Source organism: Aulonocara stuartgranti (assembly GCF_965226115.1).
Source record: "Aulonocara stuartgranti genome assembly, chromosome: 5".
NCBI lineage: Eukaryota > Metazoa > Chordata > Actinopteri > Cichliformes > Cichlidae > Aulonocara > Aulonocara stuartgranti.
In genome coordinates, this window is record NC_138943.1 from 24,546,285 (window position 1) to 24,574,284 (window position 28,000).

Sequence of the window (28,000 nt, forward strand, 5' to 3'; positions counted from 1 at the left end):
GAAGAAACACACTAAAAATTACACACACACACACAGGATTTAAATCCTCATATCCCAAAATAAACAATCATTTTTTGGTAGCGCAAATACTGTAGATCAATGTAACAGTAAAGTATGATTGAGAGTGACCACTCTGTGTGTGTGTCCATGCATGCGTGTGTGTTTGAGTAAGTGACTGAGTGAATGAGCACGTGAGCTTGCGTTACAAGGCTGAAGAGCTCCAGAAAGAAAAATCACATTTCATAAATAAATCATCCAGAGCCCTGTGATAGATGTGCGCACAAACACACACATACGCACAATTCTGTAATGCTTCATACCATGGCCATCATAATACAGAGCAGATTAGAGACGAATCATTTTTTAAAGAGCTGTCTGTGTGTGTGTGTGTGTGTGTGTGTGTGTGTGTGTGTGTGTGTGTGTGTGTGTGTGTGTGTGTGTGTGTGTGTGTGTGTGTGTGTGTTCACATTCCTAAGCTGGTGGCAGAGCCTTTCATGTCCTGCAGTCCAGAGCTCTGTGAACCAGGAATAACATCCTCTGAGGAATTCAGTCTCTAACATACAATTTAGCCGGAGCACACTTTAATATCAAACAGTGTTATACTGGATGCTTATAAGATACCCACTCAGATATTTGCAAACTCAAGCCCTACCAATTTGTTAGCAGGCTAATATTATCCTTGGATATGAGCTATTTTCTGATTTATCAGCATTCATAACAGAAGACAATGACAGTTAAAAACGATGAAACAATGTTATGCGTGTTGATGTTGCATAGTTTATCCTCCAGAGGGCACACCGCAGCTTCCCTCAAGGTGTTTGGAACAAAGACAACAACTATAACAAATGTTAGCAAAAATTATTTATGTTTCACATGTGTGAAAGAGAAAGTACCAAGATATCAGAATGTCCAATTCTTAAATCACTAAATATCGGTATTGGTCTGACAGATCGATTTATCAGTCAGGCAAAATGCACAAAATGAAGAAATAAATGGCCAGATATAGTATAGTTCCACCTATCTTGCAGCTATGTGTCTCTTTATTCTTACATGTCATTAGTGGATTACACTAGAGCCATTGTTGGACAATACTTCTTCATTTTAAGCCCTCACTTAACATGATCTTGTCATCAAACCATAAATCATGAAATTCTGACGACACTCAGAAAGAGATTTTCTTTTCACCATGTCTTTTGGAATAAAATGTTTGAATTAATAGGCTCTGATGAATGAACAAAACTCACAGTAAAAATATACTTTAAATAAAGTATAAATACAGATAATATAGATACATATTATAATGTGGAAATGCTGGTTGAAGCCTTATAGCAGACAAACTGCTGTAAGCCAAACTGCCCTTGAATATACTGTATTGTAAAACTGCAAACTCTCTCAAAACACAATTTTCGGGATAAAGCTGTCACCATGAAATTCCGCTTGACATTAAAGCAATTATTGTGTGGATTACGAGCTGCTTGAAATTGTTACATTTTAAATATGCAAACAAAGCAACAAGCTAGTTTGCATAAATGTCACTAAAATTCGAAAGAACATGAAAAATGTTGCAGTGTGATTTTACAGCCATAATGCCGGCTCGTTGCCAACACGAGCCCCACAGTCTATGCTCCCATCCATGTGCTTTCAAGGACGGAGGCTGTGTGAGAAGGACGGGACAGCAGTGTGATGCCTCACTTTCAGGCACCATGAGAGGTGCTTGTTGTGGCTCTGTCATTATAGTTACAGTTATCGTAAACTTACACACACACGCGCGCACACACACACATTCTCTCACCGGTGTAGAGTTACATCCTGCCACTGCAGTTTGCACTCTGTGAAGGGCAAGAGCAGCCTTCGTGAACTCCACAAACATGCACAAACACACACACTACTCATTACTCCTTGAGATTTTTAACTACATGAACCACTGGGAAGAGCACAGATTATTTAAAATTATGCCGGACACTCCTCTGGAGCAGTTTATTTACTCTGAGTATGAAGATTAATATTAATACAGCTGTGTTTGATGCTTTCCTCTAGAACCGTTATACACTTTCATCTGCAAAAACAGAGCAGCTGGGACAGATTGTGTGTGTGTGTGTGTGTGTGTGTGTGTGTGTGTGTGTGTGTGTGTGTGTGTGGTCTCTGGAGTATCAGTGTGCTAGTTTGTGTGTTTTTCAGGAAAAGACTCAGTGTATAGTAGGAGTGCATAAATAAAAATAATCAGTCAGTCTTAGTGTAACGCACTGGCTAGTTAGGAATTACTTTCTTTAGAATTTGAATTTAAAAAATAGGGTTAATGTTAATTTTTGTTTTATAAATGTGATAAAATTGTGATGTAAATTGTCCTTTCCCTTTGCGGGACAGACTGGTAAGTAATGTACTCTATGCAGAATCTGTGTAGATGTATTTACAACCCGTGTCCGTTGTTTGCAGTGATATTGTGCATTGTGTAAGTAAGAGGCTTCCTTCTGGGCAAGCCAAGAGATTAAGGGGGGCAGGGTGAAGGTGAAGATGGAAAGACTCAAGCCACGCACAATGACTGAATGATGAGGACAGCAGGAGAGCGAGACAGAGCTGACACAAGTGCTTTAAACAGAGGCAGAAGAGAGGAGGTGGCAGAAAAAATGAGGAGAGGAGGAGGAGGAGGAAGAGAATGAGGTGATGAGGAAGGTGGTGATGAAAAAGGATGGATGAATCTTCCCAGAGTGACTTTGTGCCTGATATCTGTATAACAAATGGGGAAGAGCAGTGTGAATACAAGTGCTTAATTTCTGCCTGAAATGATATAACAGCATCCTGCGTTAAGCTGTTATGACCCAGAAAAATGTTTGCTGTTTCAAGTTTACTGTGTACAAATGTATTTTCTGTAGGAGACAGACAGGGTTACTCCATCTGATTGTTTCAGTTTGTTGGACAGATATCCAACTGATCATATTGGATTGGTGCTTTTGTGGTTAAAAACAGAAAGCTCACATTTTTACATATTGCTCAAAAATTTAAAGGAACACTTAGAAAACACATCAGCTCTCAATGGGAAAAAAACATCATGCTGGATATCTGTACTGATGTGGACCAGGTAATGTGTTAGGAACAAAAGGGCAATGCCTCATTTGGTGGAAATTAAAACAATCACCCTGCAGAAGGCTGAATTCAAAAACAACTCAAAAACCAATGATGCAGCAGCCTAGTTCATTTTGCCAAGATTTCATTGCAGCAACACAAAATGATACTGTGTAGTTTGTACCAAACAGATGATGGATGGTGTTCTGCGGGACCAGCTCCTGAACATTCTGAGGTCCAACTTGGTGGCGTCAAATGGACCAAAATATAATGTTGCAGATTTAGGTCAGATGATTGTGGGAGCCAATCAATGGCATCAATTCCTTCATCCTCCAGGAAATGCCTGCATACTCTCACAGGACCAGCATAGGGTCTGACAATGAGTCCAAGGATTTCATACTAATAACTAATTGAATTGAATTGAATTGATATACCTTTATTAGTCCCACAAGGGGAAATTTCATGGCAGTCAGGGTGCCGTTGCATAGCCTGTTGAAGAGATGACCCATCACCCACTGACCCATCACCAAACTGATCGGGCTGCACAATGTAATAGGCAACTGAATGTTGTCCACGGCTTCTCCAGACCCTTTTCATATGTGCTCAGGGTGAACCTGCTCTCATCTGTGAAAATCACAGAGAGCTAGTGTTGGACATGACAACTTTGGTATTCTATGGCAAATTCCAGTTGGGCTCCACAGTGCCCAGGAGCCCTGTTTTTGATTGTTTTGTTAGAGACATTCACGTCAGTGACCTGCTGGAGGTCATTTTGCAGTGCTCTGGCAAAGCTCATCCTTGCACAATGGTCCTACTGATGGATTAAGGAACTTCCACGGCCCTGTCCAGCTCTGCTAGAGTAACTGCCTGTTTGCTGGAATCTCCTCCATGTGCTTGAGATTGTGCTGGGAGAATACTAACTGAGGACCGAGGGAACACAGAAAGGCACACAGGTTCGGGGAGGAGACATGCACATAAATACACGGAGGGTTAACGAGGGAAGTGGGAGCACACGGGGAACACAGCTGATACAGATAATCATAACGAGACACGGCAGGAGTAAACACAACACTGACGGGAGACTGTCAAAGTAAAACAGGAAGTACACAGAGGTGCAGACAGGAGGAGAGAGGGAGAACAGACATAACGGGCTGGGGAAAACATTGAATGAAACACAAGGAGGGGAAACGAGGGCTCACAGATACACAGAGGGGCACACAGGGACATCTTAACAGAACCACCAGGACCTCGGCATAAATAAAGAACAAAATACAAAACACATGAAAACTAAGAATGCTGGGCCAACATGGCCCAGGATCATGACAGTTTTGCTATCAGTAGTGACACTTTGCATAACCAAATGCAAAACTAGAGAGAATAAACAGTCAGAAAAGATGATGGGGGGGGGGGGATGTCAGTGGCCTCCACTTGTAAAACCATTCCTGTTTTAGTGGTTTTCTCATTGTTGCCCCTCTAGTTAATGTAATTAACACCAAAGCAGCTAAAACTGATAAACAACCCCATCTGCTACTTAAATAACCAGAGCAATATTGCAGAAGTTGAACTGACTTGATGCAACACTCTGATTAAAAAGTGTTCCTTTAATTGTTTTGAGCATTGCCCAGGAAGCTTTGTTGTTTTCCTGTTTTTAGGGCAAGCTAAATGTGCCAGCTGCTGGCATAAACCAGTATGAGAGTGGTACTGATCATGTCATTTAACTGTCAACAAACAAGTATATTTTGCTAGGCACCAGAACGCAGTTGTATTATATTATGTTTAATGCTTTGCTTGGTTTGCACAAGTCTTTCCATGTGTTTGTTAATGCTTTGTTATCATGTGCTTTAATAGTGGTATAAATTGACATTTTAATTGGAATTGATTGCAGTAACAAAATAAAGGCTAAGTCTGAATTTACCATTGTTTTGTGAGACTTGTGGACGAAACGACAACTATCATTGTAATGTTCTTTGTTTGGTGTCTGTATACACTGGGAAGGCTTAAATCCACCCTACACACCAAACCCATAACCTTTGTATAGATAATACATGTGTTCATTTGTTATTCATGATTGTGCATAGAGAGGGTGCCTTCTGCTCCATGTTACTGAATGTTAGGGTGTAAAATGGCCGCTCTCCATCGAGGGAAGTTTCAGCTGAGATTAGCTACGGTTGAGGGGGGAAAAAACAGGGAAGACTGGAAAGAGGAGAGAAAGAGAGAAGAAGTGTAGAAGAAAAAAAAGAGGATGAGATCCTGTGCAGAGAGAAGCTAGAGTGGATTGAGTGTGAAAGAAGCAATCAGGTGCAGTTAGACAGCCGCAAAACGAGAAAGGGTGAAGGAGAAGAAACGAAGGAGAGAAAAAGCTGTGAGAGGCTGTCAGATAAAAAAAAAAGTCAGAGGTCTAGCACTTCTGTGGATTCTGCTGCAGAAAATATGCTTTCAAATGTGTTGGGTTTCGAGTGTTTTTGACTGTGCTGTTTGCTGATGTTTGTGTGTCGAGTTGTTTCTGTGTTTTTGTCTCTGACAATAAATCCCAGGTTCTGCCAATACCGGCTCCCACTGATGTCAAGGAGTAGTTATCAACATGCAGCATATTTTACTGGTGGTTGGAACTCTTGTTTTCCTGCATCTCCTTCTTCTCACTTCTGCAAAAGAACTACATGTGCACATGGTAACTTTTTTTCCCTCTTTGAAAACTTTTGGCTGCTCCAAAGCTGTTTATGGAATCCTGAAATACCCATTTGACCTGTTTCTGTGTGAAAGTTTGTACGTGTTTGGTTTGCTACTAGTTTGTCTGAATACCTTGTGATGCCAGTAGGGGTCTCTGCCTCTCCACGTCACTCACCCGGCCACCAGTGGTGTCCGCTGCGTTTGGCTACTCAAAGAGGCTGAGGCACAAGCCTGCAGTAAGCTCTTGTCAGTTACCGTCGGAAGTCACCAAAAATCATTAAAGGATGTTTTGATGTGTGGAGACTTGTCTGTCTCACTGAGTCATCTTCTGTTCTCTCTTTCTCTTCTGCAAACCCCTGTTTCCTTGACAACCAGGTGCAAGCAAGTAGACCTGTAGACAGGAACCATTTTCACATCTTCTTCTACATTTATGCGATGCCACTCCCGAGGGATTGGGATTTTAAATGAGTTTTATTATACATTTTTAGTGACTAAACATGAATGTGAGAGATGAAGAACAAGAGGAGAAGATGAGAATTAATGAGCACACAAAGAGTAATGAAATTTAAATGAAAATAGCAACAGGAGTTGTAACTAAATAGTCATTACATACAACGTAACCATAGTACCACTCAGCTGCAATGCTTGTGTGAACCAGTTTTAGCAATTGTGAATGACTGTATAATTTGAAATAGAATTACCTTAAGTGGGCAGTTTATTTTTCTATATACAAAGAAACTGACTCCAGTCCACAGTAGCAGTGAATATTCTTGTAGCTTACCTGTTTACAAAGCAATACAGATTGCATACATAAATGTTAAGATATGAATTTAATGGTTCGATAAGCTTAAACATGTTACTCTGGGGCGCTGTTATAGCTCGCTGGGTTGAGCAGGCAACCCATGCGCTGCAGGGTTATTACAGCTCAGGGCCATTTGCTGCATGCCTTCCTCTTGCTCACTCTCCCACCTTTCCTCTCCAGAATTAACTGTCATAATAAAAGCTAAAGAAGAAAAAAAAAACATTATTCACAGATGCTTAATGTACATACATTTCTGTGAAAAAAGTATTTACCCAGTTCCTGATTTCTTCTTTTTTTAAAATCATCAGACAACCCAAGTAAATACAGAAATGCAGTTTTTAAATGATAATTTCATTTATCAATGGAAAAAAAAAACTATCCTGAAAACTCTAGCTAGCTCTATGTGAAAAAGTAAGATTTCACTCACCCCTAAATGGGGACAGTCTTAGTATAGTAAGCCATATTATTTGTCTAAAAAATATCATAAAAAAATCTTCTACACAAGTTTTGAATAAGTTTTGTAAGAATTACATCTTCTTTCATACAAAATCCACCATTTCCAGAGGTTCAAAAAATAATCGGAGAGTTGACTAACAAGCAGTTTCATGGCCAGGTGAGGCCTGTTTCCTTGGTATTTAATGACAAATGAAGCAGATGTAATAAGTTGATTCAAAGCCTTGAATATGTATTTTATAACATTTCAGGGTTAGATGTCAGTGCAAATGAGTAAGACCATTACACTCAAAACCACCAACATTGCCCAATCAACAAACTGGTTCATTCTTAAGAAGAAGAAATTCACAACAAAAGCCCTGAAAAACCACAGAAGAGTGCATGAATTATTTCCATGCATAAGAAAAACTTCACAATATCAGACCAAGTCAAGAATACTCTTGAGGAGGTAGCCATACTATTGTATGCTATCATCATGTGTTCATGAATGGAAATACAGAGAACTTTAAAAAAAAGGCACAAACCAGTGGTTACACTCACATCATCTGTCAAACATGGCAGTGGCACTGTTATTGATAATATGGCAGAAAGTGTGAATGAGAGATCCTTCAAAATGCTGCAAAACTGACTGGAGATCAGTTGTACTCTAGCTTTTAAATCCTCAGTGTCAAGGTCAGTCCCCTGATCTCAAGCCATTACAGCGTGCGTTTCATCTATTAAATACAAAGCTGAAGGCAGACGGACCCTCAAGCAGTAATAAAGGAGGGAAATGAGTTTAGGAATAAATTACATAATAGTATTTCCTAACCTTACTGCAGCTATGCTTCAAAACTGGTCTTTACAAACCAATTGATGCTGGTTATGTCTATGTTTTCTACACAGTGAATTGTGTTTTGACGTGACATCTTCATATTGGCACTGTGAACATTTCCAGTAATAGTGGTATAGTCGTAACCATAGCGTCCCAAGCTGTTAGCTGTGTTCAACTGCCAAGAATCATGTGGCTCCACTAATTAGGGGTCACGTGATCTGTTTAATTTGGTAAGTTTTAGTGATTATTGGAATTGTAAAATTATTATCACGACTTAGTTTATCCACAGAAAAATAAAAACAAACTAGCTTTGTGATCATAAAGCAGATTTAACAATCTGTATAAATCACCAGAGGGGCTTTCAGACCAGCCAAGTGCATGCACTGTGCTATTATACCGGGAGAGAAGGGACAAAGCAGGCTATCATTTATAAATAGAAAGATTCGGCACACGCAATGTCACGCTGGAGGAAAATGGGTCTGTTGAATTTGTGTTGAGTAAGCAGTGACTGGAGTTTTTTTTTATTAGGAGGAAATAGAGCGTTTAATTTCATGCTAATTCTCAGCATTACAGCCAAATGTGATTTAAAAACTCCCTCTGCACTAAGTGCCAGAACTTTCATGTCTGCGTGCATGTGTATATGTGTGTGAGTAAGCACAACAGAACAGGTGGCCAGAGCCCCAAGTCCTCGTCTAAACCCTGCCCCTTCCTTCCTCTGTCAGCTGATGCGCTACGAGCTGCTCTCTCTCCTCCCTCCTTCATCTTTCTTGTCTCATTCTGTCTTTATCGCTGACCAAATATCATACTTTCTTTTCCTCAGCCTGCCCCTGTTTATCCATCTCTCTACCCTCACTTTTTCTATTGCTCTCCCGCTCCCTGTTTTTGTATTCTTCTTTCCTGCCGTGTCTCATCCCAGGCTGTAATAATATCAGACTGACTAGTGGAGTGCTGTTGTCCGAGCGACTGGCAGAGGGAGCAGTACAGGAGTTTTATTTAGCCCTGCTGCACTCTTTGTGGACCAGGATTCTGAGGAATTATCCCTCCGTTCCACCATCCTCACCCCCTTTACCTACTACTCCTCATCCTCTTCCTGTCTCTCATTTTAAGGGGTGTCCATTTGAAGGCTCTGATATGTTTAGCATTCACCATGAACCCTACAGTCAAGATCCACCTTCAGAATGGGACCCACTTTAACACCTACATGTACCAGGTAGGGACTCGGCATTCATGCAGTGTTTGGATATTTCCAGTGAAGGATTGCCTTCAGCTCAAATAGCTCACTCTGCGGTCTCCACATGTCCTTGCCTGAGTATTGATTTCAGTGCTGATGGCTCTTTTCTAGGTCTGAGATATGGCCTTCTCTCCACCTCCTCTTCCTCCCTCCTCCTCCTTCCTTTTCACCACTATGCCTCAATCACTCTGCAAAGAATGATTAATGTCTCGCAGTAAAGCAAATTGCATATTCGTTTAGAAATGTGGGTACACTGTCACCAACAGAGCCTTTCACTGGTTCATGTGGTTAGTAGCACGTTTTCAACTTCCATTGTTTGTGAATATAATAGAGATAGATATCTGTCATACACTGATTATGAACTCTCTCTTTTTCTGTGACTGCTGTGCATGCTTGACTTGCCTTATGCTTGTTACGGCACGCGTGCAAGAGACAGACTCTACTGATGCGCAACAAAAACTCTTTGTGCTTCTCCTTTCAACCGAGCAGAGGAAGTATTCCCCTCTTATCCTTCCTCTCTTTCTTTTGTCCCCTTTTCTGGCACAGGTTTTGTTTTGCTTTGATGAAGAAAACTCTGATACATGAATGGATGCTATTCTGGGTTTAGGCCTTCAATGGCACGGAGGAGGAGGAGAGAAAGTTGGGAAACTTGGAGGGATTTGACACCTATTTGCACGCTGAATGTGATATTCTGAAACACGGAGACATGCCCGATGTGCCAGCTATGCCATCTTGTGCAATACAATACACCGTGTCATTTTTGTGCTCTGAAGTCTTGCTGTTTTAAAACTTTTGATATGCATATTTTTACAGCAGACTTTCTCCTAGGTTTTATTTAAAACCCTCAAAAAATAATTTAAACTATTTTCACTTTGATTTTTATCAGTGTTTTAGAAAACTACATATCTGGGGAAGTTTTGTCCTTTTATTTCTAAGGTGCTTCGCCTGGACTTTAACATATTTCTGTAAAAATCCAGGTAAGCTTGTACATGAATTCTTTAAGAGTAGTCCTGAATACTATAAATGGTGTAAATGGTGATGCCTTTGAAGACAATAATATCAACAGAAAGCTAGGTAGGTGCAGGGACTTATGGGAATGTAAATGTTTAAGATCAAAATGTTAATTTAGAAGGTTTATTTATTTCAGTTCATTCAACTTTGATTGGAGTGGACGTGTAATATGGAATCTGGCAACTTATACTAAGGTTTAATACTGGTCAACGAAAAGGACCAAGACTCCTGTAGACCTCTGGCTAGATTTAATATGGTGGGAAAAAAACTACAACATTTCTGTAATTGTACAATTTAACTACAAATACATGGACAGGAGCATAAACTAAAAGCTCATTATCTAGATCACCATCAGAGCATTAAAATAGTGTGATGGCAGCCAAACAGTTAACAGTATTAAGCTTCAAAGCTTGTATTCTACAATAATAGAGAGAAAACCCCAACAGTTAAAAGACCCCCTTTGACCAAGCACTTGCCGATAATGAGAGAAAAAACTCCCTTTTAACAGGAAGAAACCTCCGGCTCAGAACCAGGCTCAGGGAGGAGCAGCCATCTGCCGTGACTGGTTGGGGGTGTTCAGAGAAAGACAGGACCAAAGACACAATGTGGAAGAGAGCCAGACGTTAATTCATTCATTCATTTCTTAGAGTTAGAAACTGTAAAACAACAATTTAACTTTGTCAAACTTATCCGCCAGTACTTTAACAGGGAAAACAGTGTAGGCTGAATTATGAGCAATTCAGCCTACACTGGTGCAGTGGGACAGATGTATTTTAATACATGGCTGGGGCAGATGTATTAAAACACATCTGACCCAGCCATCAGGGTTCGTATTGTTGTTTAGTTTCCACACTGTGCCTTCTGTAGGAAAACTTTCGGAAAAGTTTTTGGTTATACTCGTGCCTCCAGAGCATCAGTCTGAGCTGGGATCTGTCAAGAGCTGCAGTCAGCTGCTGCTGCTGCATCCTTCCCCAGTCTCAAGTGCTGTCACACCATCATACAGAAGGAAAACCTCTCAGCGGCTTTGTGCATGTTTGTGTTGTAGTGTGTGCAACAGAATGTATCTGCATTCATTTGATGAAACATTTTATGCAAAGTTTGTCTGCTGCTCAAACACTTTCCTAATGAGCTGTTGCCGTGGCATTGGCAGCAGTGTGAGAGGTGGCGTCATGGCAACAGATTACTCACTGGCTACTTTAGAGCCAACACCCCAGCTAGGTGTTTTTTCGTCATGGCTCTTGTGTAGGTTCGCGCTTTTGTGTCTATATGAATGTCTGTGTGTGTGTCTGTGTGTGTGTGTGCTGATTAAGATTTGCCAGAGGAAGGTCGAGTCCACCTTTCGGCTGTTTGCCACTTCGCTCTTCCTCTCTCTGCAGTGGTGAAGAGTTACAGAGCTGTGATATCTGAATCTCTCCAGGGACTCACTCATTCTCCAGTCTCTGACCCTGCATTCATCTTTGCTGTGGCATCCCTTGGTGAATTACCAAGATTTACATCACAGTTGGTGTAGACAGTTGTCTTTCGATGTGTGCATGTGAAAGGAATTTAGTCAGTAGGCATAATCTCTGATATTGTATTGTAGCTTGCTTTTCTTTGCCTCTCCACAGCAAATGAACAGTTCTGTGGTTTAAATCTAAAAAGATTTAGCCTCACCAGTGCATTATCATGAGTGTGCATTGTATAACTTTATGCAGAAAAAACACTTGATATCTTGGTGTATTTGCAACAGCTGTTCAGCTAGACTTTAGTGAACTCTATAGGCAGAACTGAACTTTTTCACTGCTATTGCTCATCCACAGACAGAAAAGTGGGTAAACCAAAACTATTTATAGTCATAATGGTGACAGAGAGCTGAATACTGCTGCTCACTTATTGTCGCTTTTGTCTTTACCCTAGCTTTAACAACTCTTCTTGATATAGCTGATCAGCTTACATCATACCATTTAAAAGGTTGCAAACAATAAAATTAAAGAAAATATGAAAAACAACATAAAAATACAATTAATTTAGGATTCAAGATTAAAGAAGATACAAGAAGCAAATTAATTAAAGCAATTGAAAACAGAATCTAAATAATTTGCAAAAACAAATTTATCGAGGAATTCATTGTTAGGGTGCACTGTGTAGAAATCGGGGTGGTTGGAGAAAAAGAAAAACTAACCACCAGTCATCTAAGTGCAGTATGAACGTGCAGTAAAACTCACTGGACCAAGTTTAATATCACCCATAGCACTAGTGTAGCATAGAAGTGATGTACATTGGCAGTTCTCCAATGAGGGCCTTATGTCTGTCAAATCCCTTGGCCACAGAGACCATGCAACTTTTTCATATAAGATGCCGTGATGAGTACAATAAACATCACCATAGAATAAACCTAATGACATAATGATAAACAGTGTCCAAGTTGATGTTTAGAATGTGTATCTGTTTTGTAGAGATGTAAAATATATTCAAGCTGCTGATGTGCGAGATCATAAATTAGCATAAATGATATCATGTAACACAACCCTGTCCTGTGAATCATGTGAATATGATGTGATGTGCGAATGTTTACAGCTTCACTCGCTTTCCTGTCTTGCTTAGTCACAAGTGTCCCTTGTTTCCTTTCCTTCCACCTGCTGATGCTTAGAGAGGAACTGCTTGACCTCAGCGCGTTCAAGCTCTGGCAAGTGTCCATTCATGTTTGCTTTGGCTTCACTCTCCTGTCTTGTAAATCCTGTCACACATTTTAGAAGTACAACTGATCAGTTTATAAATCCATTCTAAGGACACAACGTCCAGGAGTATCAAGTGAGATAGTTTACATTTCTGTGAATTTTTGACTCTCGTTAACAAATCCCAGTTTGCCAACGAGCTGTGGAGACACTGATGAGAATTTCTGCACGTAAAAAAAAGAGTTGGAAAAGTCACAGTGTAGTGGGTTAGTGCCAAATTGCCAGATTTTCACTGTTAGCATCACCGTGGTTCATTTATGTTTCTGGGCTCCTATATCAACAAGCATACTGTTAAGTGATATTACCAGAAGATAAATGAATTACTCCTACTGTAGTCCAGGACATGTTGATACTGTTTCAGTAGATTCTAAGATGTATAAATTCAATTTAAATCTCTTAAATCTTGGATGAAGTTACATAAGGACATAACACTGTCAAAGCAGATTAAGAGGAAATTCTGTGTTTTCTTTGACTATGATTGACTGTGGCAGTATGATAGTGTGGTACATGATGGTGCACTGTCATCTCACAGCAAAAAGGTCCGAGGTCTGAATCCACTGTCTGACTGGAGCCTCTCTGTGTGGTGTTTGCATGTTTTCCCTGTCTCTTCTTGGGTTCCCTTTAGACACTCTGGCTTCCTCCCAAAGTCCAAAGACATGCATGTTAACTTAATTGCTGATTCTGAATTGGCCGTAGGTGTGAGTGATTTTCTGTGTTAGCCCTGTGACAGGCTGTACCCTGCCTCTTTCCCTTTGACAGCTGGGATTTGCTCCAGGCCCTCTGCGACCCTTAATTGGATAAGCATAAGAAAATGGACAGATGGATGGATTGAATATGATTGCTGTATTAATTTATTAAGGATCACAGTCAGAGAAGGTGCCACGCTGGGTATTTTCACAGTGATTACATCAATAAGAATAGAAATTAAAAGGTCTATTTCATTACTTTCCAATCTCTTATACAAGTAACTGGGAAATTTAAAAGCCAAAGATCAGCCTTTGGAGAAAGTCTTGGATTCCCTTTATGTGGTGCAGAATACTAGAAAGCAGTATTCCCATGGTGTTGAGTGTATAAAGAGTTATAGTCAGTGCTGGGATTTGGTCTGATGAGCAGTACTTTTAACTTTAAGAGCAGACATGAAATACTGCATAGTTCACTGGGATACATTTAGAGGAATTAAATAACAAAAGAAGAAGGAAGGGCTCTTTCTACTGCTGCATCTGGAATGAAGAGTAGTGTGATGTAGTGTTGACAAGGTGTTAAGGTGCGAAGGGCCAGTATCTGTCATGATCAGGTCCTCTGAACTCAGTCAGTTTTCTCACACAGCAGAAAATAACTGGCAAGGTGAAATATAACCACGTCAGTTCTGATGACCACCTCCTAAACCCCCCTCCCACACACACACACACACACACACACACACACACACACACACACACACACACATTATTCACCAATAAATTCCACAATCTCACAACGCTTTACCTTTAATGCTGAGACAATGACCAACCAGCAAAGTGAGCTCTACTGTTATTTTGACATTGACTGTATCCTCCATATCTGTTATCATGGATGCGAGAGATGTGAATGAGCAGCTGAGGGGGCGGCCTCAGATATGGTTCAGGTGTGTGGTGTAGGTCGAGTCCCCATAGTACCGACCTCTATGCACGCTGCACACGTACAACGAAAACACAAAAATACACTCACACACAAGTAGAAAAGGATAACCGCAGCCACAATAAGTCTTATACAGCTTTTTTGAATTGCATGTGTGTGTGTGTGTGTGTGTGTGTGTGTGTGTGTGTGTGTGTGTGTGTGTGTGGTGGGGGCTCTTTTAGCCGTTTTTTTTTTTTATCTGACTCCACTCCAATCTTTTGCCTTCTCCTTCTCTGCACACACACACACACACACACATATACACACAGCATTTTTTTCATCCTTTAATCCCAAACTGCTTAAGGAAGGGAAAGGGAGAAATCCCTTTACAATGTCTGGGCTCAGCAGTGTTTGGTAACCACTTGCTATCTCACATTGTGGTTGGAGGCAGCCGTGTTCCTCCAGACACCCGGAGTCTTCTCTCTCGGCTCTGTACAATATGCACCCTGACAGATGTCAAAGTTTTCGTCAGCATGTATTGTGCCGTTGTTTCGGAAACGTTAACCTTTTCTTTTTTCTTTGGGTTTTGAGTGGTGAAGGTTATATAGTGCATTTGGTTTTGAAATAGAGCACAAAGTCAAAGGCAGTAACGGCAGTTAAAAGGAAGTCATTCAGCAGATAATGTGTTATATGTTACATGTAACAGGTGTTTTTTATATACTTTATAAATACTCCAAATCATGCATCCGTATCTTTCCTTCGTGACGGTGCATGTTTCTCCCATTTGCATTTTCTATGTGTGTGTTTGCTGTTGTCTTTTTTACATGTTGAGATTGGGAGAGAGATGAAGGGATGAAGAGATGAACTAGAAAACGCAAGAGGTTGCCTGTTGAGCCTTTTTTGTCATGATTGAAAGAGAGAGCAAGCTCTAACATCTGTTGGCGGATTTGGGCCGAGCACATGTCTATTGATGCACCCCTGTGGACCCTGTGGAATAAGGGAAAGTAAAATGAACAAGCTGACCCATTTTCCCCTCTCCTCTTGTCACTCGTTTCCTCTCTCGATCTTATTCATTCGCTCCCCTCTGCTCCAAAGTCATTTTTTTATTATTATTATAATAATTTTTTTAATATATTTTTCTGCTTGCAGCACACCAGACAGGATAAATGGAAATGCAGAGATCAATATGTTTATTTATATATGGTGTGTGGGTTTGTTTTAATGTATTATTTAATGTATTATGGGGCAATCGTGGCTCAAGAGTTAGGAGTTCACCTTGTAATCGGAAGGTTGCCGGTTCGAGCCCCGGCTTGGACAGTCTCGGTCGTTGTGTCCTTGGGCAAGACACTTCACCCGTTGCCTACTGGTGGTGGTCAGAGGGCCCGGTGGCGCCAGTGTCCGGCAGCCTCGCCTCTGTCAGTGCGCCCCAGGGTGGCTGTGGCTACAATGTAGCTTGCCATCACCAGTGTGTGAATGTGTGCGTGAATGGGTGGATGACTGGATATGTAAAGCGCTTTGGGGTCCTTAGGGACTAGTAAAGCGCTATATAAATACAGGCCATTTATTTAGATAATCATTTGCAACTCAGCTGGGTCATTATAGAAGAGAATCTGCCTTTCCTGCTGGATGTAATGTTGTTTTTTTATTAAAAAAGTTTTTATATCTCATCTGTATGCTGGAGTCAGATGACAGAATAAATATTAAAAGCACCAAGCAAAATTAAGAGACGCATATCTTTTTTTTTCTCATGACATTCAAATTACTAATCCATGCAGACATGTGTTAAATATCACAAACGTGTGGCACAGTGGTAGACACTGGCAGAAAGAGCAGCATCATTAGTGTAAAGCTAAAGGTAAGACTGAAATGTGGGGCTAATTAAAAGTACTGAGAGCAGTGTGGGTCATCTCCCTACATCAGCTACTGACATCATTAGCCTCTTCAAAGTTTACAGTAACAGAACTCAGATACAATTTCACTTCCCCACTAAGATGCATTAACCTCTTGATTAAAATTGAAATCAAACTTACAGGAGAAACAGTCCATCCATCATGCACATTAGTGGGCATAACGTAATTTTTTATCCCTATTATATTTCTCTGTGAAAAGGCTGCACGAACGGGCAGGGCTGCGTGTAAGCTGTTCACACCGAGATTTTATGATTTTTACAAGATATCAAACATTGTTGAAAAGGCAATGCATGATATCTTTATTTATATTTAGTAGTTCATCCTCTCTCATATAAATGTGCATTTTTATCTTATAATGCTAGTATAATATTGCTGAGGGTCTCTAGAGATTCTTCAGTAGTGATAATTTATCAGCACATCTGCTTTGCTGGTGAAGGCCAGTGCAAATGGGGCATGTCTTGGAACATATTTTCACACCTGTCAGTGTATTGCCACTGTGGTGCCAGTTTCATGTAGGGCTGCAGTTGTGGAACATTTCCATACTAACTTTAAAAAACACATCTCCTAGTCAGGGCTGGTGTTTAGGTCATCTGTGGAAAACGTGAGACCAGGAGTGCGGTGTCGTAGCTGCAGCAAGCTTCAGGAAAAAGCATATGTTTGTAAGTGGATGTGTGTGTGTGTGTGTTGGACAAGCAGAGAGACCGTAAGCCGCTGGGTATTGGTTTGGACTACAGCCGAGCTCACAGGAAATGCCAACAAAGCACCAAGTGACATTCAGACAACATGGACAAAACAAACGCACACACACTCGTGCACACACAGATGCACAGACTTCGGTGAACAAACAGCTATCCAATTTTTGTTCCAGTGTGATCGATCGGGGAAAAATATTAAAAATCAACTTCCAGCAGGAGATGTGTGTGCCACCGACTGGTTCTCTGATGTAGAGTGTAGCAGCAGCACTCTTAGTACCTCATCTAATCGAGTACATCTAATCGATTGCAGACAGAATAACAGAAAATCACATAGGAAAGTGGATTAGATGTGGGGCTGTGAGACCAGGAAGCACCCTCTGACATAAGGATTGACTTCACATAGGTTACATTAACCATTAATAACACTAGTGGGGTGAGTGGCTATAGCTCAAGTGGTAGAGCAGGTCAGCTACTAATCGGAAGATTGGTCTGTGTGAATGAAATGTCTGTGAATGGTAGATAGAAGCATTTACATAGAGCATAGAAATAAATGCTTGTGTGAATGAGGCAAGTTGTGTAAAGTGCTTTGAGCGCCCAGTTAGAGTAGAAAAGCATTATATACGAACCAGTCCATTACCATTCACCACTAGTGCATAAAAAGCCATGTGGTGACACATCACCTTTCCTTCCACTGATCAAAAGATTACAGTGAGAAGCCTTTCTTGATTTATCGGAGTTTAACGGGATGTGGACCATTATCTCTCAAACCAGTGCATGTGAAGACGTGACAGTATCAGAATTAGCATGGATGTTTTATGTATTATGTATATGTTATTATTACGTATTATGGTTGTAAGGAGGTAGGATGAGCTGCATTGTGTTAACTCATATTCAGATTCACATACTCGTAAAGTACATTGTGAGGTACAGATAGGCCGACAACCTATGGCGTTATTTTTGTGCCACTATTCTGAGCGCACGTAAAAAAAATTTGCAGGTGCAAGTGTTGCATTTTGAGGAGAAATTTATTTTGAGCGAAGAAAAGCTGAATTTGAGTGAACAAAATTCATTGCTGCATGCAAAAAATGTATTTCAGTGTTTGCTATTATCCACACACACAATAGCAGCCCCTCTCGCTCAGTTTTTGCACTTGCGCTCGCTCGCAATGTGTCGCTCGCGCTCTCAACATTTCAGCCCGTGCGCGCTCAACTCGTTCTGTACACCGTTATATTTGTGCCACAAAACCAGCCAATCACAGACTTGGATGCAAAAAAAATCTGATTGGCTGTTTTCGTCTCCAACCAGCTCGAAATGACGAAATGCAATATCCCAGAATCCATTTCGTCCAAAACTCAAACGAGGCAGTGGCGGAGGAACACAGAGTGGCGGAGTTTGAAATATTACTCTTTGTGGGTCACAAAATAAACTTTTAAGATATTTTCATGCGAGAATGGTGCTGTGTAAACTTCTAATATCTGCTCGATTTATCAAGACATCACATATTTGCATAAGTGCTCTAACGTTTTTGGAGATGCCTGTTACCCACCAGCTGACCGAATACCTGGACTGGCCATTGGGCATTTACCCGGCATTTGCCCGGTGGGCCAATGGTGATTTTTCATTTTTATGTTAGTTAGTTTGTTTTTGTAATGGTATAAACAATGAAAGGTGGTGGATTAGCCAACTGGTAATAATCAACTCTGGGCTGGACCAATTACAATACATCCGTATTGAGGGGAAAAGACTTCAGCGAGAATAAAAAAGACACAAAGCTGGAGTTATTCTGTGTCTTAGCTGCCTCTTCTCTCCTCATTCTCCCTCCCTCTCCTGTTGCTACTTCAATCATGAAACTGATCAATGATCAGCTGATCGTCTCTCTTGTTTGTTTATCTCCCACTTTGCGCCAGAAACAGGAAACCAGCGGATGTTGCGCTAAACAACAACAGCAGCACGTTCAAAATTGATCAGCTGTTGTTAGAATTTATTTAAAATTAATTTCTAGTATCAGCTGATGTTTGCTGGAGCCACAGCTGTAAAGCTGGAAACATGAAGGTGATACAAATCATACATATATACCAACAAAACAGTGTACATCACTGTCACAACAGCGTTTGTTTTCGTTCAAAGGCTTTATGGTTTTTCCAATAATACCTGGTGGTGTAGTCGGTGATTTTTTTGTCAGTTCAGCCTTATATATTATGTTTAACCCGAGTTCCCACCCGGTCAGCTGGTGGGTAACAGGCATCTCCGAAAACGTTGGAGCACTTATGCAAATATGTGATGTCTTGATAAATCGAGCAGATATTTGAAGTTCACACAGCTACATTCTAACATGAAAATATCTTAAAAGTTTATTTTGTGTCCCAGAAAGAGTAATATTTCAAACTCCGCCACTCTGTGTTCCTCCGCCACTGCCTCGTTTGAGCTTTGGACGAAATGGATTCTGGGATATTGCATTTCGTCCTTTCGAGCTGATTGGAGACAAAAACAGCCAATCAGATTTTTTTGCATCCAAGTCTGTGATTGGCTGGTTTTGTGGCACAAATATAACGGTGTACAGAAAGAGTTGAGCGTGCACGGGCAGAAATGTTGAGAGCGTGAGCGACACATTGCGAGCGCAAATACAAAAACTGAGCGAGAGGGGCTGCTATTGTGCGTGTGTATATGGATAATAGCAAACACGGATATACATTTTTTGCATGCAGCAATGAATTTTGTTCACTCAAATTCAGCTTTTCTTCGCTCAAAATAAATTTCTCCTCAAAATGCAACACTTGCACCTGCAAACCTTTTTTACGTGCGCTCAGAATAGTGGCACAAAAATAACGCCATAGACAACTACTTTTGTGTAACGTCTACACAAACCTTTTTTACTGCTGTCATTTAAAGCACTTGTTTGCCCCCAAAATGAAGCATTGTATGGTCAGGTGAAACTCCATTAAAGTTTATGTACTATAAAAGAATCAAACTTACGGCAGAAAACCGCAGTTCTATGACAGCCATCTCCCAAACTATTAAAGGTAATGGAGCTATCTATTTACGACGCCAAAAGAGCATAAAATGTCCATCAAATTTATAAAGTGTGGGACATTTGCGGTTGCTTAGAAAGGGAGCGCTGTGAGGGTCATGTTTTTTGACTTTTCCAGTGCTTTCAACACCATCAGGCCGACCCTCCTGGGTGATAAGTTAGCAGCGATGCAGGTGGATGCTTCTCTGGTGTCCTGGATTGTTGATTACCTGACAGGAAGACCACAATATGTACGTCTCCCACAGTGTGTGTCTGACAAGGTGATTAGCAACACAGGGGCACCACAGGGGACTGTCCTCTCCCCCTTCCTCTTCACCCTCTACACCACAGACTTCAGCCACTGCACAGAGACCTGCCATCTTCAGAAGTTTTCTGATGACTCTGCGGTGGTTGGATGCATCAGCAGGGATGATGAGACAGAGTACCGGGCTGTGGTCGACTCCTTTGTCACGTGGTGTGAGCAGAATCATCTGCAGCTCAACGTGGCAAAGACCAAGGAACTGATCGTGGACTTCAGGAAGACCAGGAAACACTTGACCCCTGTTTCAATCCAGGGGGTCAGTGTTGACATTGTGGAGGACTATAAATACCTTGGAGTACACATTGACAATAAACTGGACTGGGCTAAAAACACCACAGCACTTTACAGGAAGGGCCAGAGTCGTCTCTATTTTTTGAGGCAACTGAGGTCCTTCAACATCTGCCAGAAAATGCTCAGGATTTTCTATGAGTCTGTGGTGGCCAGTGCGATCCTCTATGCTGTTGCATGCTGGGGGAGCAGGCTGAGGGTCGCAGATGCCAACAGACTTAATAAACTGATCCGTAAGGCCAGCAATGTTGTGGGGATGGAGCTGGACTCCCTCAAGGTGGTGTCGGAGAGGCGGATGCTGTCCAAGATAAAGACAATGTTGGATAACACCTCCCACCCACTCCATGACATGCTGGTCAGTCACAGGAGCTCGTTCAGTGAGAGACTGAGATTACCGAAAAGCACCACTGAACGACACAGGAAATCATTCCTGCCTGTGGCCATCTCCCTGTACAACGCATCCACTTAACACACTGTTTGCTGCTACAACTACACATGTTTCTTTTCCAAATATTTATTTATAAGTGACTTATGTATGTATGTATGTATATATATGTATATATTGTACTATTCTTAGTTAGTGTATTGTCTGTCTTGTCTTAATGTTGGTTTAAAATGGAGCACTGTAACAAAAAATAATTTCCCCCAGGGATCAATAAAGTATTCTGATTCTGATTCTGATTCTGATATCTCTAGTAGATTTGGAGACTTCTGTGGCAGTAGGAACAGAGAAGAACACTTTTTGTATTAAAATTTTAACTTTCAAATGTGCATACACACACTAACATGTTAACAAGCCAGTAAGCTTAGCCAGTTAGCTGAACAATAAAGACTGAAAATTGTTTTAAAAAGCCATGCTCTATCCAAAATTAAGAGCAATAAAACATTTTTTAAAAATTAAAATCTTTATCCTTTAAGCTCAGGTCCTCTACCAGTGGCCTGCTAGCTTGAGGGTCCTGTATAGTATCTTTGCTGTTCCTTGGACTCCGCTCTTCTGGAGATTTCAGATGTCAGTCCTGGGATCTGCTGGAGCCACTCCCAGCCCTTGGTCATTCTTGAGCTTGAGCTTTACAACTCCACAACTTTATTAGTGCAAAAAAAACCCATCAATGTATTTTCACTTAAACAAGCAGCTTTTTTATGTACATTAAGGTTATATAAAAAATTAACAGTGCAAATGCAAATCCTTGCTGACAGTTTAACCAAAAGGCATTTCCAGTGGAAATCCTCAGCATAACCATGTATAATATCCACAAAACTTAAAAAGAGGTTATACACACACAATACGGTAATATTATGTTGAAGTACAGTACGTATCACTCCGTACTGAAACATTTGACAGATTTTCGAGCGCCGTGTACGACATAAAATCATTTCGAGGTCAGTAAACACAACCAGAATTCATACATAAGGCACATGGGATTATAAGGGGCACTGTCGATTTTCAGAAAAATCAAAGGATTGATTTTAAGTGTGCGTAATAACGACGGCCCGCTACCAAAAATAGTGCTTTGTTGTGCTTCTGACAGATGAAAGCCAAACCAGTTCCACACCACTGAAGTTGCAGCATTTTTACAAACCAATTCTGGTTCATCCGTTTCTTTCAATGACCCGCTTTCACTCTTCTTATTCTGCGTCGCTGCCATGTGCGTATGTAAACAAAGGCACTGCGCATGTTTTACCCATATCTATCGCGATATTTCATTTTCTTATCAGCCCGACATTACACTGGTATTACTTGCACTTGCAAGTGCGTAAAAGCTTCAGTGAAGTGTATAGCCTTCTGTCAGTAACTGAGGTCGGTGTGTTATAAATGACAGCTGGAGGTGTTCTCATCATTGTCAGTTCTATCACTTATAGAAATGACAATTGCAAGAACTGAGAGACTTTTTCACCGTGGAACAAACTTGTTGTTTCATGAGAAGTTCGTAATCTTATCTTTAGTAGCACTGACGTGACCACACCAACAATACAGCAATGTAAGGGCCAGAAAATTACCCAGACACTGAGGTAGGCAGAGTGGCACAGCTCACATTTTGTTTATTCAGCTCAGATAGTGCTGTTTTTGTACCTAGTGAGTCATGGAATTTCCAGCCTCTTAGACAACCTCTTATCGCAGATGCACAGAAAAATTTTTCCCAGAAATCATCTCTCACACAAGAACACTTTTATTTTTGGAGAAGCCACCCTAGACTGCCCATTATTTAAGTGTGCCCTGACATCCCCTGCTGATAATGTGTTCCTCTTGTTTGTGCTTGTGTCTGGCCACCAAACAGCTCGGCCACATGCACACACTCTTTAACTACGAGACTGCAGCTGGATTCGTGCTCAGTTAAACAAACGCACTCAGCCATTACCTCGATCAGTGATACAGTATTAACCTCTGTATGGGTGTTGTGTGTGTATTTGTTGTGTAGGAGTTTGCCACCCTCACAAAGGAGCTGAACATATGCCGCGAGCAGCTGCTGGAGAAAGAGGAGGAAATATCTGAGCTGAAAGCAGAAAGGAACAACACCAGGGTATGTGTGTCTATGTGTGTACGTGTGTGTCTTTGAGGGCGTGCGTGTGTTTGACGCTGATGAAAACAAACAATGTTTCTGGAATTAGTATTCTCTTTGGTCATGCATACATTGGTGTGTGCGTGTTCGTGCTGTAGCTGCTGTTGGAGCACCTGGAGTGTCTGGTGTCTCGTCACGAACGTAGTCTGAGAATGACAGTGGTAAAAAGACAGGCACCCCCACCATCTGGAGTCTCCAGCGAGGTGGAGGTCCTCAAAGCTCTGAAGTCGCTCTTTGAACACCACAAGGCTCTGGATGAAAAGGTGGACTCTCTCGCTCGTTCTCACACACACACACACACACACATATTGCATGACAGAGGTTAGTTCTGACAAGTAAATGACAAATCTAGAAACTTGAGGACACAATATCTTAACAGTTTCTTGCTTCAAATGTGTCTTTTAACAGAATTTTTGCCTTTTTTCACTGTTTCTTAGTTATTGACGAACCTCTGTTTAGGACAAAAACAGACAGTGGCTGAAGTCATGAGACTTTATTAAGAGAAAACAGCATTGGCAACAGAATTGTACAGCAAATGGATGCAGATGAAAAAATAATCTGACTCTATATTAATCTCCTAAAACCTGGACTTTTCCACAGCGTGCATGTTTAATTTCTCTTTGATATTTGGGCTGATTGGGACCCGATGAATGTAAAAACAAAGAATCACCGGTTTGTTTGTTTTTTACACAATTTGTGTTTCTAAGAAAAATGAGAGCCACATATGAAGACATTCGTTTTAAATTTTGATAAAACAGAGGCAGTATAATGTCCCTGTAAGTGGATATCAGGCCCTTGTAGAGCAAAATTTAGTATGTTGGTCTAGACAACCCAAAATGTGATGTCCACATATGTGGATGCCAGGAGGTTAATATAAAAGTGAAAACTAAAAATCATGTAGTTTAGATTGCTTTGCCTTGAAAGCTTAAAATAACTGATTAAACGTGTGGACGGTGTGTTTGGCAGGTGCGAGAGAGGCTTCGGGTGGCTCTGGAGAGGGTTGCCACCCTGGAGGGGCAGCTAGCAACTACCACGCAAGAGGTGAGCAATGCAGAGTTTTTATGTGTGTGTGTGTGTGTGTGTGTGTGTGTGTGTGTGTGTGTGTCTATGTGTGTCGTTGATGGTAAGTAAAACATCTGCTCAATCCCTAGTTGACATCTGGTAATGCCTCGAGTGTGATCGGATATACAATTTGCGTATCACACTGTGTGAGAGTCTTCTCAATCCTCTGTTCATATACATAAAACATCTATGTATAGATGTGTGAAACATAGGGCTCAGGGGCAAAAATCGTCCTCACAAAGACTCCAATTCAGCCCAATTAGGCTTTGGGAAAGGTGAAGAAGCGCATAGATTTAGAACTTTTAACTCTATTTTAATACGTTTCCAGCCTTTCCTATTGATAAAGACCTCCCCCGTTGTTTTTCACTACCTACTATACAAATATCTACTGAAAAATTTGTCCTCAGCAAACAGATCTTTTAATGTACTTTTACACATTTATCATGTAGACAAACTGAGACATGTCGTTGATTGGACTTATTTTCCTCATTAATTCTTATCGGGGATTAAATGTGTAGCTAAATGTCTTTACACCGATGTAAAATGGGTTTGACATTCCTGATTTATACATTAAAAGGTAAACAAAGAACAAATTCTTAATTTGATTCAAAATCAAACCTTGTTACTGTAAATTGCACTGATCAAAGAGTCTTATTTGACTAAAGCGAATCCTCCTTCGCACCTCTTTTCTTTTTTTTTTGAGCATTATTCATATTTGCAGATATGTAAAACATGAGAGATCTTGTTGTCTGGCAGCCATGCTTCCCTTTGGGAGGCTGGGTTCTGTTCTTGGATCGACTAAGTGACAAGAAAAGTAAGTACGTTTATTCAGTGTTCTTTTTTTGGTCTTTTTAATCTACATTGCAGTTGAACATGGTGAGACAGAGGAAGGATGGTGACTCAGTGGAGCGAACAGATGGATCCAAACCTACATGGAAGGTCTTCCTGGCTGTGTGATTGTTTTTGTGCTATGTGTTTTATTTTGTGCCTGCTGATAGTATTTGTCTGCCCGTCTGCTTTTGTATCTCCTTTCTGTCTTCCTCCTACACAGTGACCCACACATATCTATACACAAAGGAGCATAAATCTTCCCTTACCTTTCTGATTGGGTTGCTAACTCTTGCCCTTCATTCAAGCCTGGTTTGAGGCTGGGGCTGAAACAAACACGTGTGACTGTGAGTGGATCAGATAGAAAAACCAAAGATTTACATCTAAAAAGAAATGTATCAACTTTTTATTAAGAAAAAACAAAAGCATGGAGGATAGGCAGTGGGGGAGGAAAGAAGAGAGAACTGGCTAGAGTGTGGCCATTAGTAGGGTGAGTGCCGTTTAGATGTCACAGAGTGTGAAGTGTGCAAACACACACTCTGTTAGGACATTTATCGATGACACCCGCTGCACTGCTGACAGCCACTGCCCTGCAGTGTTTTGCCACAAGTTCCCACTCCCAACTCATTACATGAAGATGCTTTGTCAGGAACCATTTCTTGCTACACAAGGGGTACCCCCATGAGAGCGTTTTCCATTGCACAGGACCACCTATAGTGTCAATTTTCCACATGAGGAAGAACAAAAGCCAAACCAGAAAAGTTTGTCTGCCTGGTACAGTTTTTTTTTTCATTTCTATGCCTTTTTTGGTTAGGTTTAGGCATTAGATTGCACGGCTAGGTTTATTTTAGCTTTAAAATATGCCAAATCAAATCAAATCACTTTTATTGTCACATCACATGTGCAGGTACACTGGTACAGTACATGTGAGTGAAATTCTTGTGTGCGAGCTTCACAAGCAACAGAGTTCTGCAAAAATACAATAACGTAAAACAAGCAAAATATAAGAATGGCTACATCTGAGACTAATAAATATATGTACAATATATAATAGTATATGCATTACTGGATGTGTATACTAAATATGTTTTTCTACGTGTGTGTGTGTGTGTGTGTGTGTGTGTGTGTGTGTGTGTGTGTGTGTGTGTGTATACATATTTTACAAATTAAATAGAGTAAACAATAAAATAAAATATATAAAAAATATACAGAGTTGGTTGAGACATGTGCAAAACAGTGGCATTACTGTACAGTATGTAGTGCATAATGTTGAAGTTCCAGTAGTGGAGGTGAGGTGTCTATGAAGTGTTCAGCAGTCTGATGGCCTGATGGAAGAAGCTGTCTCTCAGTCTGCTGGTACGGGACTGGATGCTGCAGAACCTCCTTCCTGATGGAAGTAGTCTGAACAGTTTATGGCTGGGGTGACTGGAGTCCTTGATGATCCTCCCCGCTTTCCTCAGGCAGCGCTTCCTGTAGACGTCTTGGAGGGAGGGAAGCTCACCTCCAATTATCCGTTCAGAGCACCGCACTACTCGCTGGAGAGCTTTGCGGTTGTAAGCGGTGCTGTTGCCGTACCAGGTGGTGATGCATCCAGTGAGGATGCTCTCAATGGCACAGTGATAGAAGGTCCTGAGGATGCGGGGGCTCATGCCAAATCTTTTCAGTCTCCTGAGAAAGAAGAGGCGCTGCTGCGCCTTCTTCACTGTTTTGTTTGTGTGTACTGACCACGTAAGATCCTCAGCCAGGTGTACGCCAAGGAACCGGAAGCTGCTCACTCTCTCCACAGCAGCGCCGTTGATGGTGATGGGGGTGTGTACCCCATTTCACAACATAAAAGATTCAATATAAGGCAAAAATCTCTTTTTCTGTCAAGCAGCTCTGACATTTTCTTGGCTACAGCAGTTACCTGCTCCTAGTGTCATCACTGCATGTCCCCCGACAATGACAACATCACCACATCCCTTTGGCCTTATCACATCTGGGACTTCTGTGTGACCTCTGCTAGCCCACCCTGCACTGTGAAAAACGCCACTAAAGCCGACGAGTCCTGACAAGTTGAGAGTGAGAACGGACTGATGTTGCAACCAGCCCTCAGTGAGGAATATTTTTATTCAAGAAAGCGCAAAATGAAAATGCTTTTTTCAGCATTACAGGGTCCTACACAGTGATAGTGACACACTCTTAGTTCGTGAGCTCGTACCACGCTGTTTTACAGTCACAGGGAGCCACTCATGGATCCCCAGGTGTGCCATATTACACAGTTTCACACTATTTAGCCCTATTTCCCCGGGCATTTGTGTGAATCTTTACGTTTCTGTAAGGAAGTCATGCACAGGCAAAATGGAAACACAACGGAGCAGAGGGGGTCCTGCTAACTTTGGCTGCCCACTGCGTTGCTGTCTGAATGTGTCCCTGAAGATTTGTTTAATTAAGAGCCTGGAATTAACTGCACTCTGAGCTTTGGAAAGAAGAGAAACAACATCAAAACAACAACATAGCAGCCTACCCTCACATAACCCAACCCTGTATGCATAAAACCCACCACTCTGATCTAGGTCACTCAAGAACTTTATCAGCTCTAAAACTCTAAAACAAGAACTTTATCAGATACCCTCCAAACACAGCATGTAGATTTGCATCTGTGTAATACATGAGATGCATTTTATGTAAAAAGTGTATATAATGATGGATCTGCTAATTGTATGTGTCTGCCTTACAGAGACTTCCCAATGGCTCTATAGATGCCCACGATGACGGCAGCAGGGCATCTGAGCTTCAGGAGCTGCTGGATCGGACCAATAAAGAGCTGGCTCAAAGCCGCGAGCACTGTGCCACTCTTAACCACCGCGTCACTGAGCTCGAGGCAGAGCTTGCGAATGCACGCAGAGAACTGAGCCGCAGCGAGGAGCTGTCAATCAAACAACAGAGGGAACAGAGAGAGGTGACAGTAAAGGATGGAGTCAAAAAATGTGCTTTGGTTCTGGGAGC

At 41.3% G+C, this 28,000-nt stretch overlaps 1 protein-coding gene across 4 annotated transcripts in view; it reads left to right on the top strand.

Annotated features, from left to right (window-relative positions):
• Positions 1-28,000, top strand: part of ppfia4 (PTPRF interacting protein alpha 4) — a 67,004-nt gene that overhangs the window by 22,500 nt on the left and 16,504 nt on the right. For all 4 annotated transcript variants that reach the window (XM_082533115.1, XM_082533117.1, XM_082533118.1 and 1 more), the window contains exons 3-7: positions 22,982-23,083; positions 23,221-23,385; positions 24,089-24,163; positions 25,052-25,123; positions 27,732-27,953. In XM_082533115.1, coding sequence (XP_082389241.1) covers positions 22,982-23,083; positions 23,221-23,385; positions 24,089-24,163; positions 25,052-25,123; positions 27,732-27,953 — 636 coding nt within the window. The remainder of the gene's footprint in view (positions 1-22,981; positions 23,084-23,220; positions 23,386-24,088; positions 24,164-25,051; positions 25,124-27,731; positions 27,954-28,000) is intronic.